This window comes from Watersipora subatra, chromosome 4, assembly GCF_963576615.1.
Source record: "Watersipora subatra chromosome 4, tzWatSuba1.1, whole genome shotgun sequence".
NCBI classification, from domain to species: domain Eukaryota; kingdom Metazoa; phylum Bryozoa; class Gymnolaemata; order Cheilostomatida; family Watersiporidae; genus Watersipora; species Watersipora subatra.
Window position 1 is genome coordinate 8,932,575 of NC_088711.1, and position 17,032 is coordinate 8,949,606.

Here is a 17,032-nt window from a genome sequence, read left to right on the forward strand (position 1 = left end):
GCATCTCCCATTGGACCAATAGACTAGCTGGAAAAAGAAAGTCCGTATACAAGTGCTGAGCAAGTGAGCTGAAACGCTGTGATAAATAAAACTCGTAGTGCGCTCACTCGAGCTTGCAAATTACTCTGTACGACTTGTCGGGTTCTACCAATGGTTTGAAATGATATTCATCGACAAGCTTCTCACAGGAAGTATATTTCTGTTGTGCCTGACGGTGTTTGCAAAGGTAAAGTATGACCTATTATTCTTGAGCAGCAGTTAGTGTGGTTATTTTAATGCGGTGTTTGCTGAATTTAGGCGTTATCACTCTGAGGTTATTTATAGACTTATTATTGTTCATCTTTTTTAACGTTAGTCACAGTTGTCCCAGGTGGGGCTTTAAAGTGATATGTATTCTGAGGCTTGTGTCTGTGGTTTGATTGTCCTTTCTGTTATAATTTTTGTTAGGTGCTAAAATATTTTGTACAGAAAAGTTACAGACACGATGGAAGGTTTTGTGATGGAGTTATTAAGTCATGTGCTCAATAATAACAACACTGTGAAATGGTAGGAGGACTAATGGTATGAATGCATGCCCATTCACGAGCACAACTAGTGCGAGAAGGTTTTTAGGGCATCAATGAAGCTATTCTAGATACTAACAGCTGTAGTTAGCTCTAACTTACTGCTTCGGTATGCAATGCATTTGCTTAACTTTATCAATAGTTACCTCTCTATTACTGGCTTAACAGTTATTAGAATCAGAAAACTTTTAGGCATGAGATTGAGACTTAGTAAAAGCGTCAAGCTGTTTATTATCTATATGTAATTAATTCTAGAGCCTACAGGTTATTGGGTGAATTCTCAATGAGAAGGTTATTGTGTTTAAACAGCTTTTACAATTGACGACTGAGTAGCCTACTGTAGCGAAATGGCTGATTTTGGTAGCTTAATGAAAACCGCGATTATTTTGTTATGACAGTGAACTGATTAATGGTTGAGCACCGTTTGAAAAACTTATTTGACATTTGCCACAGCGCCATGCAAAATGTTGAAACCCCAAATATGAAACTAAATATACAGCAAGTTGCTGTATATTTAGTATCATTACTTAGGTAGCACTTGGTATCGCATATGATTTTTGATCACATTTCTGATACCAATTGTGAAGTTTTGCAAGATCATTTTAAGTATATATACTAATACTAGAAAGGTAGCTCATGAACTTTCATCTCTCCAGTTGGAAAGCATTGTGCAGATTAGAATCAATAACAGGCTCATGTCTTAGCATCAACAATCTAAAGAAAGCAAGTTGTAAAAAATGGTGGCATTTTATTTTCTATTTTAAGACTGGGGTTAGGTTTTCTGAGTTCCATGCAGATTCCTAAAAGGAAACTCCAAATAGGATTGGAAATATCATCTTCATAGTGTTTTTAGAATGTGGTAAAGGTCTTTGAAAAGCCTTCACAAGTCAAGAGACAACAAAGCGTCTTCCATTAAAACTAACAAATGTTTCAGTTTTGCTTTAGACTACTAGAGACATTCCTACACAGTGCCTTAGCATAAACTAGTTATCTGAATAAGCTGCAAATGGCATGTTTACATTATGACGGAATGTAGCTAATTGTAGAAAAACACTATAAAGCTTGGGGAACAAATAAATTTTGAGCAAGGCATTAGGTACCTGTATTTATTATTGTTGAGTTCACAGTGTTACATTACTGTAGGTTTAGTCAGGAAAATATATTTCTATCTGTTCTGTTATGAATGTTTTTTTATGTTCTTTTTTAATGGTGTTGGTTAAATAAGTCTATTGCATAGCACCAGGCATGATTAATAATTGGTTGCAGTGTAGTACAGTAGACACTCCTAAAACGTAAATAATCCATTCCAGAAAGGATTTTATGTTATACGAGCAGTAAAATACATGTAAATTGTCGAATCTGTTCAAAGGTCTGCCAAAACTTACTCTTTTGGCCTTTCTAAAAGAAAAAAACTAGAATGAACTTTTTTAATTTGAAGACTGAACAGTAATTGTAGTATTAGTGGTTTGTATAGACAAGTTTTTTTACTTTTCAATTTCACTCGGTGTATGGTTCATGACAACGGTATTTGTTACAAAAGGTTAAGAGAAGTGCACACCTTCAATGTCAATAAACATCGGTTCCGTTCATTTTTTCGAGACGGCATTATCTATTCTTCAAAGAAAAAATATTTTATATAGCTAAAAGTAAAAACAAAATATGGCTTTACTATACGTATTAGGAGCGGGAATCTGTCGACCGCCCATCGACAGGGTTCAAGGTTAGGATAAAACCTAGGTTTCAACTAAACAAACTCATGACATCCAACTTGGTTTATCGTCATGCCAACGTCTACACCAATAGATCGCCTTTAAGTATTTGTGAATAATTGCGCGGCTACCTATTTTCTGTGCTTTGTCAACACACCTGAGGATTTATAATGGCGAACTAGTTTGCCAGGGTGGTACTATATATAATAGGGAGAGCCCTATATGTACGTCATTTTATCTTCTAAGTGAGGCAAATGGTATCGATATTTTTAGGGTTAACTACGAAGTTCTTGTTACTTTATATAATTTACGTTATATGGAATTTTTTACGTAGTACGAAGCAAAAACTTTACATAAATTCTTTACACTATGTGGAAATTACACTATAGGAGCGGCTATTGTAGTTAATTAAAATTCAGAGGTCAGTGCTTTATGAGTTTATTAGTTCAAGCAGTATTGTTGTAACAAGATTATGGCTTATCAATTATCATGGATGATATATTACATTACTAAGCAGACACCATCATCCAAGTCGTGTTTAACATCTGTTCTTGATATCTGATTTCGTAACGGGCCTGTAGATTTAACTAGAAATTAACGTAGGTGTCTGTATTACGAGTTAGCAGCACCCTACTTGGCATTCTTCACTAAGCAAATGAAAACTGCATTGAAATGGAAACCTAGCATGTAAAACCTATTTGGTAGATCGGAAGTCATTGACAGTTTCATTCTACTCTAAAGATTAGACATTTTTACAGTCCTGAGACTGGAAGCTGGTTGCTAAGCTCCTTGTAGTCTGATATATTAAAGTATGCTCCATTCCCGATGGACTCACGGCCTTCTTACTGGTTGATATTTTAAGTTTTGTTTCACATTGAGCAGCACGGACACTTGGCAAGCAACGAGAGTAGTTAATGCTGGCATTGTTTAACTAGGTTTGCTATGTAAATGAGCTCTCAGTTGGCACTGCAGGTGTGCCTCGGGCTATTTGTTTCACCTGTCCTCCCTTGTCCGCGCGAACCAGGGTTTAACCAGTTTCTGAGGTCTTATCTGTTGGACAATCACTCGGTTATTGTAATTTCATCATCATGATAATACCATCAGGATTTCTGGCTTTGTTCTGCTACTAACTTTGCTGCCACTGGCAATGTTCGGAGTCGGGCGCTTTGACCCTTTGAAAAGTGGTAGAGTAATCAACGTCAGATCAGAAGAAAGGCTGAGCAATGCTGTGGTTTGACATGTGGTCAGCTAGCGAATAGCTGCGGTCCAGCTTTCTGTTGGCCAGTTTTAGTCTCAAATAGCCTTGCCATTTGATAGTAGTGATTGTACAAGTCTTGCTTCAGAGTCATCTCCATCAACTGCTGCTCACGTAGTATCCTATCTACTATCCTATTCACACTATCTTCTACATACTATCCTATGCCAATTGCTCATTCCGTTACTAGTGAGCACCATAGTTTTCATTCTGATGCCAGGCTGTCAACTCGCTGTCGATATGTATCATCCAGTAAAGGAACCATTGTTTCATATTGACAAAGCTGATTGCTATTAATTTTTCTCTTAACTGCTGTCTAGTCCTTCATTTATCTTTGCGAGCCTGTCTTGGTTGCAGTAAGGATATAGCTGAGCCTTTACTTGTCTGGGCATGAACCAGTCTGCTGATATAGTTGAGCCTATAGAACAGCTTGATAACTGATTGTCTTTACCAATACATCAGTTGGTTAATTCAAATGTAGTTAACGAATATGTTATGTGACAGGGTCAACTGGATGGATCAGGGTCAGGAGATATAGGGTCAGGCCCTGAAGATATAGGGTCAGGAGGAGGAGAGGTGATCAGCACTTCTGCTACTATAACTATCAATATAGACAATCCGGATGATGAGGATGACAATGATATAACAATAAGCAGTGGCTTTTCTCCAGGTGAAAGAATGGCTATGTGAAGTAAAAGGCAAAATAGATTTCCTTCAAAGGTCTTGATGATCCATGTTCAAGTAAAACAATCTTTTGACATGTTAACCAGAGCCTTTTATGGAAAATCGCCAAATTTCAGGTTCATTAAAATAACAGTTTTTTGTTACTGGCTGAGTTGTACGGCGCATATTTGGCCATGGCTTGAAAAATAACTATGGTTTTGACTAGTCAGTATTAAAAGAATCTGGTGTTGCTGTTAAGAACAGCTGACCAATGAATGGACAGCATTCGGACCTTGCATAGAATAATCATGCAAAACTGATATATGAATATCTCAGTTACGCTATTGAATAAAGCTAAATCATTGTCCAAGAAAGTAAAGGACCACATTCACTCTCATCTCTTTTGATTGTTTCTAATAATATCATACTTTTAGTGAGTTTTTAGACTTGCAGAAAGTAAAATGATGTATATACGTGTGGGTGGAGTTTGTCTTTAAAGGTCACATCTCATCCGAGTTTCACTAAGCATCTGTGCCTGTGTGAAACTATCACTGAAATGTTGTCCACATGCTGTTAGCAAACGATCTTCATTTCAGAAAGGGTATCATCATTATTCGAAGCATTTGAGGAACTTGGGCTAGTATTTTTATATGTCATCAATTGACTATTCAATTCTGTAAAGGGTTTTTGAGCCATGCATGTTAGTGTAGGTTAGCTGCAAGACAACTGCTGGTTGAAGTCACCTGAAATTTGATGATTCTATGTGAGAGACTGCTTAACAGCATAGTGTTAGCATACTGTTTCACCTGAGCATGGACCAACAGGTCCTTTAACGAAGTTGTTAATAAGTTTATTGAGATGCATGTTTTTATTTTCCACACCATCTAGGTAAGGATAAGTCTATGATTACACTTGGCTTGTTAATGGGTTGTAAGAACGAAATAACCAAATTTTCACAAAGGAAGGTAACTGAACTGACCTATTATGTTGATGCTGTGGTAGTACCTGCGGTGTTTTGGAGTGGCACTTTATTACCATGACTACTGAAATCTGGAATGTCTTAGCTGGGGCCACTCTAGCGTTACTAATATAAAGATTTGGAGTTTTAATGTCACAGCTGCTCTCTAGCCACTGGGAACATAACAAAGCAAAGAATGAAAACTTAACAACATGTTAGTTATGCAGCTCTAACAATCCTTTTTTTCAAGAGCAGTTTTATAAATTCTATGATGTGAGTTGAAAGTGGTAATTCTATCTTAAGTTTTCCTGAGACGACATACGGCAGAATAGATTCATCGACGAGTAGAGAAGAATCGTTGCATCAAAGTGTGGTTGGTCAGTTCACTAGTTTGCATTGGTGTGTTTACACTGCTGTATGTGTACCATTGCCGTTTTGCAGTTAGAAGCTGAGCGTTTAGTGACAGGCCATCGTCTAACACACACACACATTCAGCATTGTAGACAACTGCTTTACATGTGTATTAAACTGTTTGACTTGATAGCTTGCATATTAGTCAATAGCCTGTCAGCCAATGGCGTGTGCTTTGGAAGTCTGGTTTCTCAGAGGACTGCCTATGTTTATGGTCCCAAATATCTCTTTTTAAAATGTCCTTTTAATAATGTAATAGATATCTAGAGTGAATACACGCATGTGTTGAAACTACTTGCAATGACGAAAGAATAAATTGTATGAATTTATTTTACTTTAGTAAGTATTAACACATTGTAGTGTTGTTATCAACGCTAAGTTGCATTGGGAGGTTCAAAATCGGTGGTTGTTTTATTTGATGTTTGTAGACACCAAAATTAACGCAAAAGCAGTGGGTGCCGGGATTGATACTGACGTTTTATGACACTCACGCGATCAAAAATGCTAGCGTATCAAATTTTTAGCATTTTGTGTTAAACGGAAAGCTTTTGCATGGAAGTCCTCAGCTGCCATTTCATTTTTTGCTTTTTGTTAATTTTGAGTGAACTTCTGGTCATTCAGCATCTCTATCTCACGCTTATCTAATCTGAACCGAAGAGGCCATCGGGAATCAAAGGATTGAACATAACGCTCTCCTCTTCTCTCCTCACTCATCAGACATATCTGACTGGGACTAGTGCTGATATTGATTACTAGTTAGACGTTTAATGAGAATATGACTGTCGTACTTGCAGAGTACAGTGGAGAACCTGAGCCTGATTCGCGTACATATACGAGGTGTTTGAGCCAGCGCGGTCCTTGTTGGTGTGTTGACAAGCGAGGACAAGAAATTGAGGGCACAATGAAAGCTGATGCACCAGGACTCATGAACTGCCCAGATCCAATTTTTGTAATCATGCCAGGTCCAGGTAATATATTCCTAGCTGATGCTGTGTTATTTTGGAGTATTTGTATAGTTAATACTCGTGGACGTTGACTAGACGCTGCTAGGAGGGAGGAAGGTCAAGCGTTGTTATTTCGAGGAGGGAGACATTTAAAGATGAACTTGCGACAAACTTTGGTCGATTTTATCAAAAAGTATCAGTATTTTTTATCATTTGCGATTGTTTTTGGTGTTTAGGGTGGTTTGACTACAAGGATGCCTATGGATTCAAATCGACAAAACTTGATCGCCATTTAAACGCCCAGATCAAGTGAAAGTGCGATTAGGACGTCTATAGTTGTAAACAATTGATATCAACTATAGCAACGATAACAACTAGTGACTTCATTTCGCACGTATTTTTCTTCTGAGCATTTTAGCCGCAATCTAGTTTTGTCGATTTTAATCTTTAGATATCCTGGTAATCAGATCACCTCAAACATTACAAATGTTCGCACATGATAGCAAAATACCGATACTTTCTGGTAAAATCTGCTAAAATTTTGTTCCAGCTCATGTTTGAGCGTTCTTTATTTTTGCAAGCCATGAAGGAAATAGTATTTGTTTTTCCGTCACATGAGTAGAGGCTGTTGATGAGTACGTTCGTACCAGTCGGGTGTTTCTCCCTATCTATTGGGATCTTGGGATTAAGAATTACTGCTCACCTGGCCAAGTACTAATCGCTCTAGCCTATAGCTGCCACTTATAAGATCCGTGTTGAACTCCTGTCAGTTGCTGAGGCTGGTTGTTTTGTTGCTCGTCATAACAATTATGGACACTGGAGTAGTTATAGTTTGCTCTACATCGCTTATTTCAAATATTAGTCTAATTATAGCTTATAAAATCGATAGGGCTGTAGAGCCGTGTGGGATGCAGGGTGCCGTTGCAGGCATTGTTTATATGTTCGGTTAACACCTGTGTTAAGTTACTGCGCAGCGTGGCAACCCTTCATCATAAATTATTCGAGTATGGAACATTTAGTTGGGCGAGCTTTGATATTTGCCCATGTCTATTCAGTGCTTGTCTGATGCCCTTCAGGACTATGTCCAAGCTATCAGCAGCTCTCTAGTCTTTGGCTCAAAATATGTCAAGGACCTCATTATTAGAATTACCAGCATGTTGTTTACATCAGGCTTTTGTATCATTGGGAAAAAGGCCATTTTCCAAAACACTTCAAAGGTTGCCCGATGTAGATGATGAATTTTGTTAGAAAACCACCGAGTAAAGAATGGTTAGGATCGTAATACTGACGGATAGGCAAAACCTTCCGCTGTACGAATGCTGGAGTTAGTAATTAGTATGGCTTCCTATGGAAGTATACAAGACCAACTGACTGAGTTTATTACTAGTTTCTGGGAGTCTGAAGGTGCGTAGACATAAGGACGTCTGCGCATTGCCACTGTCTGTCTGGAATTAGCAGTGATAGGATCACTCAATCGTCTGCCCTTGTGCAATAGGTATTGTATCAGGATAAGATGTTGTTGCACTTTGCACTCTTCAACCTTGCTTTAAACCTCTCTAAGCGGTTCTTTTGATTTTGGTAACAACAAAGCGAGTTGTGAGCATGCGGTTATTTATTTCAACTGAGGCTCTGGATTAAGTTACGCCAACGTAGCCATTCAGTGGCGAGTGTAGGGCATGATGAGCAGCAACTGTGGCAGGGCTAGCAGTCAATTACACTCGTTTAGCTCAAGTTGAATAATTGACCCTCCGTAAGCCGTTTTTATTACCTCCTCTGTAGTGGTGAGCTCATCACTGAGTGTAATAACACATTTTGGTTGGCTAAACTAGTAAAAACCTACCCTTGTCCTCTTATGTTGCTTCTGGATTTTAACCACGCTCAACCAGAAATGCTCCACTGTTTCACACTATCGCCATATCTCGGCTTTGATGCCACAATACTTTAGTAAGCGTCAATGATGACAATGTTCATACTATCACAAACCCATTCACGTTTGCCTCAGCAAATACTCCTTGACGTAGTATTCTCATTTTACTTTTTAAATTTTTGGGAAGAAACCTCTTTGATTTCGCTTGCTTGAATCAAATACTAGTCTCACAGCAACTATCATAAACAGAAATAAGTAAATCGTGCTATCCGCGACCGCAAATTACTATCGCTGAAATGGTTCACATTAAGAAAGCGGTCGTCGATAGTTGGCGAAATATCGGGAAAGTTTGACCGCTGTCAAACTTTTCTGACATATCCGCGTTGATTCGTCGATGCCATCTGTTTACCGTTCACATAATCGATGAAAGGAAAGCGTCATACAGCGATATAGCGTGAACCAGCCTCAACTCGACAGAACCATCCCTAACATGGCTAACATCAAGGCATCAAACCAACGCGTGCCAATATAACTAGAATGTGAATATACTGTCGCTTTACTAATCCTTTGTGTTGTGAAGGCACGGCAGTACTTTGGCTTCACTATGAGGTATAATTTATTTATGTATTTATTAGATCATTGTTCGGGAGTATTATATAAATTTCATAAACCTTATTTGCGAGAATTAAAAAAAATCAATAGGTTTAATTTAAATGTATAATCATTGAATCACATTTTTTATCTTAGCTACCTAATGCAAAGGAGAATGAAACCCTATGGTAGTTCTAACTTTATCATGTAAAAAGTCTGTCGCAAAAATGAGGCTTCATTATTATATAGAAAAGGCTTTAATTCATACTTATTTGGCATTGTAATGCGGCTTTTGGAAAGGACATGCCTGATTGTGTTAAATAGATTCTGTTCGGTAGGACAGACTATTCCATTGTTATACATATCTGGTTAACGAAGTTGCTCCCGTGGAAACACCAGCTCATGTAGGATGATAAAAGACATGCATAGCTTGTAGATACAGAAGCATGGATAATACTGTCTCATTATAATAGTAAATGTCGGATATGAAGTGCAATCGATTGTGGATCCGGAAATTGATTCTAAACCATTGTAATATTTTGTAAAAAAACAAAATTATGAACAGTTTTCAAGTGTAGACATCAAGTTTGGTTCAAAAAATGTGAAAGATACAAGGCTGTTCTTTAAATGTACCATCTTAAATTCTCTACACTATGATCCGCATTAAAATTTAACGTACTTATTTCTACTGCTGTCCTTAGACAGTTGTTTGCAGGCCGCCAATAAGTTAATTATGTGATGTGTTCTCTTGTCTGCCAGTCCTTTGGCTTTTGAAAAAAAAAATGGCACACTTCGTGTAAGAAAATAGATGGCATGTGTGGTTGCACTTTATGTCATAAAGCAGGTTTGTTGACAAGCACAAGCAAGTTTGTTGACAAGCACAAGCAAGTTTGTTGACAAGCACAAGCCACTTTTATTTTCTAATCATGATTTCAAATGCAGGTTTTTGGTCACGAAACAAATAAAACTTTAAAAATAGCAACACTACTTGATTGCAATAAAAAACAAGCTTAGGCATGTTAACACCGCAATAGCCAATGTTTTTGATAAGAATATCTGTGGCATTGTCATGCCTCCCCCGAAATTTAACAGTGGCTCACAGTGTGCTGACAAACCTCTACTTGTGATTGCATTAACATGAATGTTTCAACACCAACATAAAATTCCAGCAATAATTTGATTTTTTACTCGAAATAATTTCTACCAACAATCATTAGTGTTACATGCTACGAATTTGTCATATTTTTCATCTTCATAGCATTTAAATGGTTTCAAACATTGTATATTTAATTATTTGAAGCGATTCAAACCTCCGATTTAAGGGGGTATTTTTGAAAACATCGTATCAACAACCAAGTACTGCGAATGACGTACACATCAATACTCGTATTATTGCATAAATCTTTGCGATCGGAAGTTGGATGTTCATTGGTGACGTACTTACAGCATCCTTATGCGGCTCTGTTTCCAACGCTCATGTTTTAAAAATATTATTTCTGAAATAAAAAATATTCACTCCAAATTTGAAAGAAAAATTTCCTACCCGCTTTGACATTTGACCTTGGACGCATTTTAATAGTGTCAGTCGCGATATAAAATATACGCCCCGTTGTAGCTACAAGCACAACAGGCTAATATAGCAAACGTGAAGTTGTGCGACAATCTTTTTGTAGTATGTAAACTCGTCAGCTACAAACAATTGGGAGTTGTGTGACCACTTCTGCGTAACATGTAAATACGTCTTTCGCATTCCTACGATCAAAACCACCACATCGAAGCTCAAAAATTCGTAGCGTGTAACGCTTAGTGCATGTTTTTAGTTCCTCGAAACGTTCAAGTTTTATAAGTGAAAATATAGACACCTGTGAAAATGAAGATGAAAGCGTCAAAAAAAATATATATAGATATATATAATATAAAAATATATATACCAAGTTGATTTAAACTTCACTGTCAGAACAGGTTATTCCGCATATTTTTATCATTACCTTTACCTCTTTACCATCACCGAGTCTGCACATTTGTTCGCCTGTTTTGAAGTTGTAATGACAATAAAAACCTCTGTATCCATTATTATTTTATAAATTTAGTTTCCTACATAACATTTAATTTTTTACGTTGAAGTTTTTGTATATTTGCTACATAATACATTAGATTAATGTTGTGTAATTGTCGGCAGTATTTGTTTAGGACCTTTTGTAGTAAAGAATTGAAGGATTTTTAAGAGGAATAGTTGCTCCAACATGCGGCACTTGTGAAGGGACGAGTACATTAGCCGGTAATTTGTTATTAGCATTCAATCAATTTTTTTGCAAATATGTTTATCGACTGATCTGCACTGTCAATAGATACTACACGCATATGTTTGTAATACCTATTGGTTATTAGCGCATGCGAGCTCATTTTGCAGGGGAAAAAATAGAATCTGCTATGATTGGTCGTCGCAGCTAAACAATCGTTTTGTTTACAAATTGAACAGGTTCAGACAGTTACTAGTTCACCCGTTTTTTAACATTGTCATTCAGCAAAAAAGAGAAGTTTTTTGCTGCTAAAAAAAAGAAAAGTTCTATGACATTTGTTGCCTGATTATTAGCTAGCGTATGCAGCTTGACGTGCGAAGCAGAGCTGAGAACAGATTCATATGTACGGGTTTGCTGGTCAATCGCTTATACAGATATCTGCTAACTTGTGCAGCTATACATGGCATATGAGTTAAAGCTGATATGCAAAGTTTGAGGCATTGCAAAACAGACCTTGCATCAGCCTTTGCAATGGCTACTTGGCAAAGTGAAGCACACGGGCTGTGGAAACCCTAGACTGAATCTTTTTTTCTCAACAGTAGCCTATACATAACGTCTTATATTTGTACTTTTTATAACATAAATTGTATATTTTTGTTTAGTGATTTCTTTTTTCAAACTGGTTTTATTTTGAGCCACTTTATATGATTTTAGAATGACACAATTCTTATTCTAAATGGAATTGCTCGAGTTCCATTTTAAAGTGTACTCACTGATAGTCAGAGATGAGCCAATTTTAGGGCAGCAAGCTAAAACATGTACTGCCAGTAAACTTAGATTTGTTGTTAGTCAAGATCACCCATAGACCTATTAACTATAGCCCTACTATATTATAGTATAGTATGTTATATATACTATATAACTATATTATAGTATAGTTAATAGGTAAATGCAATCACAGTACAGCCAACATACGCTAATGCCAACAATATTTCTCCAGCATTTCGCCATTTGAAGGGATTTTGAAATGGACATGTACGGTTTGAAGTAGGCCGTCTCAATCATTCAGTTCATGCTGCTTAGACATAAACTGTTGCTAACAGACATGTGCTCTATTTCTTGGCTGCCCTTTGCCTGGGTAACTTCTCCATAGAAACGGCTGTAAGAGCTGCCAAACATCTATAAACCAGTTATATAGTGGCTGCTGCTCTGAGCTTTTTAACATACAAGGTGTACTCTTCGCTAGCATTGTTTGCCAATGAGATATGGACCTAGTACTGATGTCCATGAATTATACATGAACATTTGATATCTTAATGGAGGGTCATCCTTTTATTCTCTGCTTATCAAGCAAAACTTGTAGCGAATTCGCAACTGTTGGTAGCATATCGTAACATGTATAACTTTACAACTGCTGAAAAAAACATACCGACTAAAGTATTGTGACTGTATTTTGATTAAGTGTATTCATATACTTGAAGAGGCAGCGCGTCTGGCCTTGGTTGCTGCCGCTCTCTGGTTGCCAGAATCGCCTTTATCGCTTCCAGGGTTTCCAACTAGTTCTCCGCTAGAACAACGTGGCAACGCTATGCAAAAACAGTCTTTAAAAATTTGATTTTAACTATAAAAATCAGTAAAAAGTTTTTACTGATCAAAATTAGTCATTCATTCTGTGTGACAAAATATTGTTAGCAATAATTTGAAATATTTGTAAACTTACTTTTTTACTTCTATAAATATTTCAAAAACATTGCTAACAATATTTTTTCACACAGAATGAGTGATTAATTCTGATATATTTTACTGCATGCAGTCTACATTAAAGTTGAGGAACTTTCTTCTTTACACAAGCCCACATTTGAGACACATCTCTTCTCTCCTATAAAATCAAACTTGGGACTAAATATTCTTTTTAGCTTAAGAACTTAGCATTAAAAACTAAACAAACCAAGCTTTGTTCGCTTTATTAAAATTATTTTCACAGAGCCAGGAAACAGTTTAAATGTTGTATATCTTTATACAAATCTGGGAGTTTTGTTTTGTTAAGTCAGTTTCACCGCATTTTTTTCTTGACATTTTTTTATCATGACAAAAAAGTTGTTACCTCTGTTTGCATATGCAAATTTTTCAAAGTATTCAAAAAACCAGCAAATGGTTTATTATGTATTTTTTCTGCATTTCAAGCAGTTCCATATATTAAAAGTAAATGCATTTTTAGACTAGATCATTAGTGTGCTATTCCACAATGATTCATTTAAATTTTATAGATTTATCAATTTGTTGGGGAGGTACTGCAGAACTTTTAGGTAATTTGCAATATTAATTGGTTCATTGTCCAATAAAACAAATCTGAGCGTATTAAAAAGTCAATATGGTTGTCTGACAGCAAGAGGGTTGAAATGCTCTGTACTGTCTGGTAGCAAGGAAGTTGAAATGCCCTCTACTGTCTGGCAGCAAGAGTGTTGAAATGCCCTCTACCGTCTGGCAGCAAAGGGGGTTGAAATGCCCTCTACTGTCTGGTGGCAAGAGGGTTAAAACGCCCTCTACCATCTGGCAGCAAAGGGGGTTGAAACGCCCTCTAATGTCTGGCAGCAAGGTGGTTGAAACACCCTGTACTGGTTTCACAGTTGTCTATTGCTCTGCGTGTGACGTGACTCATTTGATTTACAAACAAGCACTGAGGCCTGCCACTGATTGGCACAAGCAAGTGATTTTACATTTACACTTGCTTGGCACTCCAGACCACGTAGCTGGTGACTGCTGATTGTATAAAGGTTAATGACTATAGCTTTGTGTACCAGCAGCTAGTTGTTGCTTCAATTGCTTTGTTGGCGTCAATCTGCATTTGCTTCTCTAATAGCAGGCAACCAGGTGTTCGCTAATTCTGGTTAATCGATCAGCCCAAAAATTCTACTAGAACTGCAATCCCTGTGTTCCCATGTTTGGAAGAATGAAATTTAATTTTAACTTTTATAGTACACTTTTTTAGACATCTTTTTTATAGAGTCGATCCTTCTCCGCTACTCTGCGTAGAATTAGTAATCCTGGAAGATTTTGATTGCTATCCGCGATATCCAGTTTTCAGTCTTGGCTGTTTGTTGTTAGCGCTACAGAAACTATCTATCTCAGTTTGGTAGAATATAATTTAGATTCACACAATTTTAAATGATAAATACAAACAACTGATCTCAACCAGACTTGTAACTGTCAAATGTCTCAGAATACCAACTCACTGTTGCTGTGAATCTATAAAGGAACGATAGTGTAATATGTGCTTGGCAGTTTGTCTGTTTTGGAACTTCCTCTGGTTTTGACATGACAATGAACTAGAATTATAAATTGTTAATTACAGTGATCATTTAAAACTCTGGAAACACCCCTCAAGATAATTCTCTCCTGAGCACATAAATTCAGACAATGCTAGCAGATGCTGTTATTGCAAGGCACCTTCTTATAAGGCAGGCTATGGGCCATGACAACTTGCAGGTTCCTGACCAATCTGCTTATCAGCCTTCTTACACATTCTGGGCCACTATTAAAGATATAAACGATGTGGCTTCTTTTCTTTCTCAATTCTGACAATAATAATGTCGTCACATTTTAACCAGAAATTTGGTCTTTCGATCTTGATTGCAAACAAAAATGGGTTGTGATTGTTGACAAAACTGCTGCGCACTCCTCTTTTCTCTTCCACAGCGCAATCCACTAGTGGCACATCCATTTAAGACCGAGTCAGATGCATAGCATGCTCTAGGCGAGTTAATTAAAGACAATTTAACATTTCACCTGGTTCACTCAGTAGCCCATGCCCATCTGGTTAGCCCCTGAGCAGGCCATCTAACAGTTTTGTTGGTATATCTAGCAGAGCTCTACACCACACTGTACTATAGGTTACAGTGACCCGTTCATACTACACAGAGTTAGCAAAGTTACATGCACTAGAAGGAACAAAAAATATATACATGCTCCTGAAGTAAATAATTATCTTAAGGATAATTACCTAAACAAAGCTAATATTTACTAGGTTTACACGCTTCGAATGGATTCGCAGTTGACCTCTGCCGATGAATTCGAACTTTACCGTCTCAACGATTCGGAGTTGCACTTTATCAATGTTTCCAATGTAATCCTCAAAACAGAACTTGTTAAAGTAATCTCGCTTCCGGGTCATGGTCACTTTTCGATTTAAGCTTTGTACACTTGTTACTTTAACTCAGCTATGATGCCTGATCGCAATTTTTTGTTTCCTTTCTGCTGCCCTCTATATTACAAAACAGCAACAAAATTTACTACTTGATACAGTTAGTACTTCAGAGGTCGCTTGAATGACCGTCACTATTGGTAGAAAAACCTTTTTTATGCCAAAAGAGTTAAGCCTAGGAAGAGGTTGGCACCAGTGCTCTGGGAATCTGTACAGTCGGTAGGTTCAGTTCTTTAACGAATAAGGTAATAAAATAATTAAAAAGGCAATTATCTCATCATCGTCGTATAAGCAACCTATCGTTAGCGATAGTAGTTCGAATATACTCGCGTGGTAGTGTGATAAAATGCGCTGAATTTTTTTAACTTTACTGAAAAGAGATTTTAACTGGGTATTATAGATTAAAATCCATCTGCAGTGAGCGCTTTCGGTAACGTCAAATAGTAGTCTCACTGCGAATGCTTTCGCACAAATTTAGTGAAGCGAAATGGCGTTGCATCTGTTTAGATTTTACTGTTTCTATGATTCGAAGTGGAAGAGACTCTGAATCCATTCGAAGCATGCAAACCCAGTAAATGAGCACACTTCATTAGTTTTACTCTAGTAGTGATCCTTTAGATAATTGTTTACTCCAGTTTAGTGTTTATACTGTTTATATATATACGTACATACTGTATATCTAAAATCTTGTTACAATTGTGAACAAAAAGTGACTAAGTACTACAACAATTTTAAGTAGGTAAACAATGATTGTATTGAATTGTTAACAAAAATGAGTTCAAATAAAAATTATCTTTTACAAATATTCTAAACTGTACTAAAATGAAGTTTGTGCACTTAAGCAACTAGTAGAAAAGCTGCTTGAACCTAGACTGACATATTCTTAAACATCTAAACACCTATGAAAGATAACTATTTAACTTAAATTAGCCTTATGGATGTCTATGATTGAGAATGTTTCATGAATCAATTGACTTTAGAGTGATCCATTGATTGATTCCAATCTACCTGTAGTAACCTTTCCTGTGAAGATGAATAGTAGTTTCACTGTGAATGCTTTCACACAAATATAGCTGAGTGAAATGGAGTCGAATGCGTTTGGATTTTACTTTCTATCATTTGGAGTGGAAGCAACTCCAAACCCATTCAAAGCGTGGAAAATCAGTAAAAGACTACTCAACAAGTAGTATGGAGCTAAAGCCATAAATAGTTTGAAGAATAGTCTATACTAACGCTTTCAGCTACTGTTAGCAGCTGAAAGCATTAGTATATGAAGTGTATGCATTGAGAATTGCGCTGTGTATATGCATTGGGAAGGGTAGGCTATGTATATATGTCTGCATCTGTAGCGGCTCATATCTCAACCTTGTTTTCGCAAATTTCTATGGAAAAAGTGTAGGTGTCTTGTGATAATAAAATGTATCATTTCAAAAATCGAGAAAAAAAAGCTTTTTTATTTTCACCAGTTACATCAAGAACATGAATGTATTGAAGGTTAGCCCATAGTTTAGTACTGAAGATAACTAGATCGTGTCAGTGAGTAACCGTCATGTAACAGCTACACTGTCAAAATTTCTTGGCTTATATATATGGTCTTTTGGTTTTAAATTTTTATTCAAAATTTGAAGCA

At 36.9% G+C, this 17,032-nt stretch overlaps 1 protein-coding gene across 1 annotated transcript in view; it reads left to right on the forward strand.

Annotated features, from left to right (window-relative positions):
• The first annotated feature begins 23 nt into the window (after positions 1-23).
• LOC137393436 (syndecan-2-like) overlaps positions 24-17,032 on the forward strand; it is a 28,669-nt gene continuing 11,660 nt past the window's right edge. The window contains exons 1-3 of the mRNA XM_068079989.1: positions 24-226; positions 4,032-4,197; positions 6,354-6,527. Coding sequence (XP_067936090.1) covers positions 161-226; positions 4,032-4,197; positions 6,354-6,527 — 406 coding nt within the window. The 5' untranslated portion in view covers positions 24-160. The remainder of the gene's footprint in view (positions 227-4,031; positions 4,198-6,353; positions 6,528-17,032) is intronic.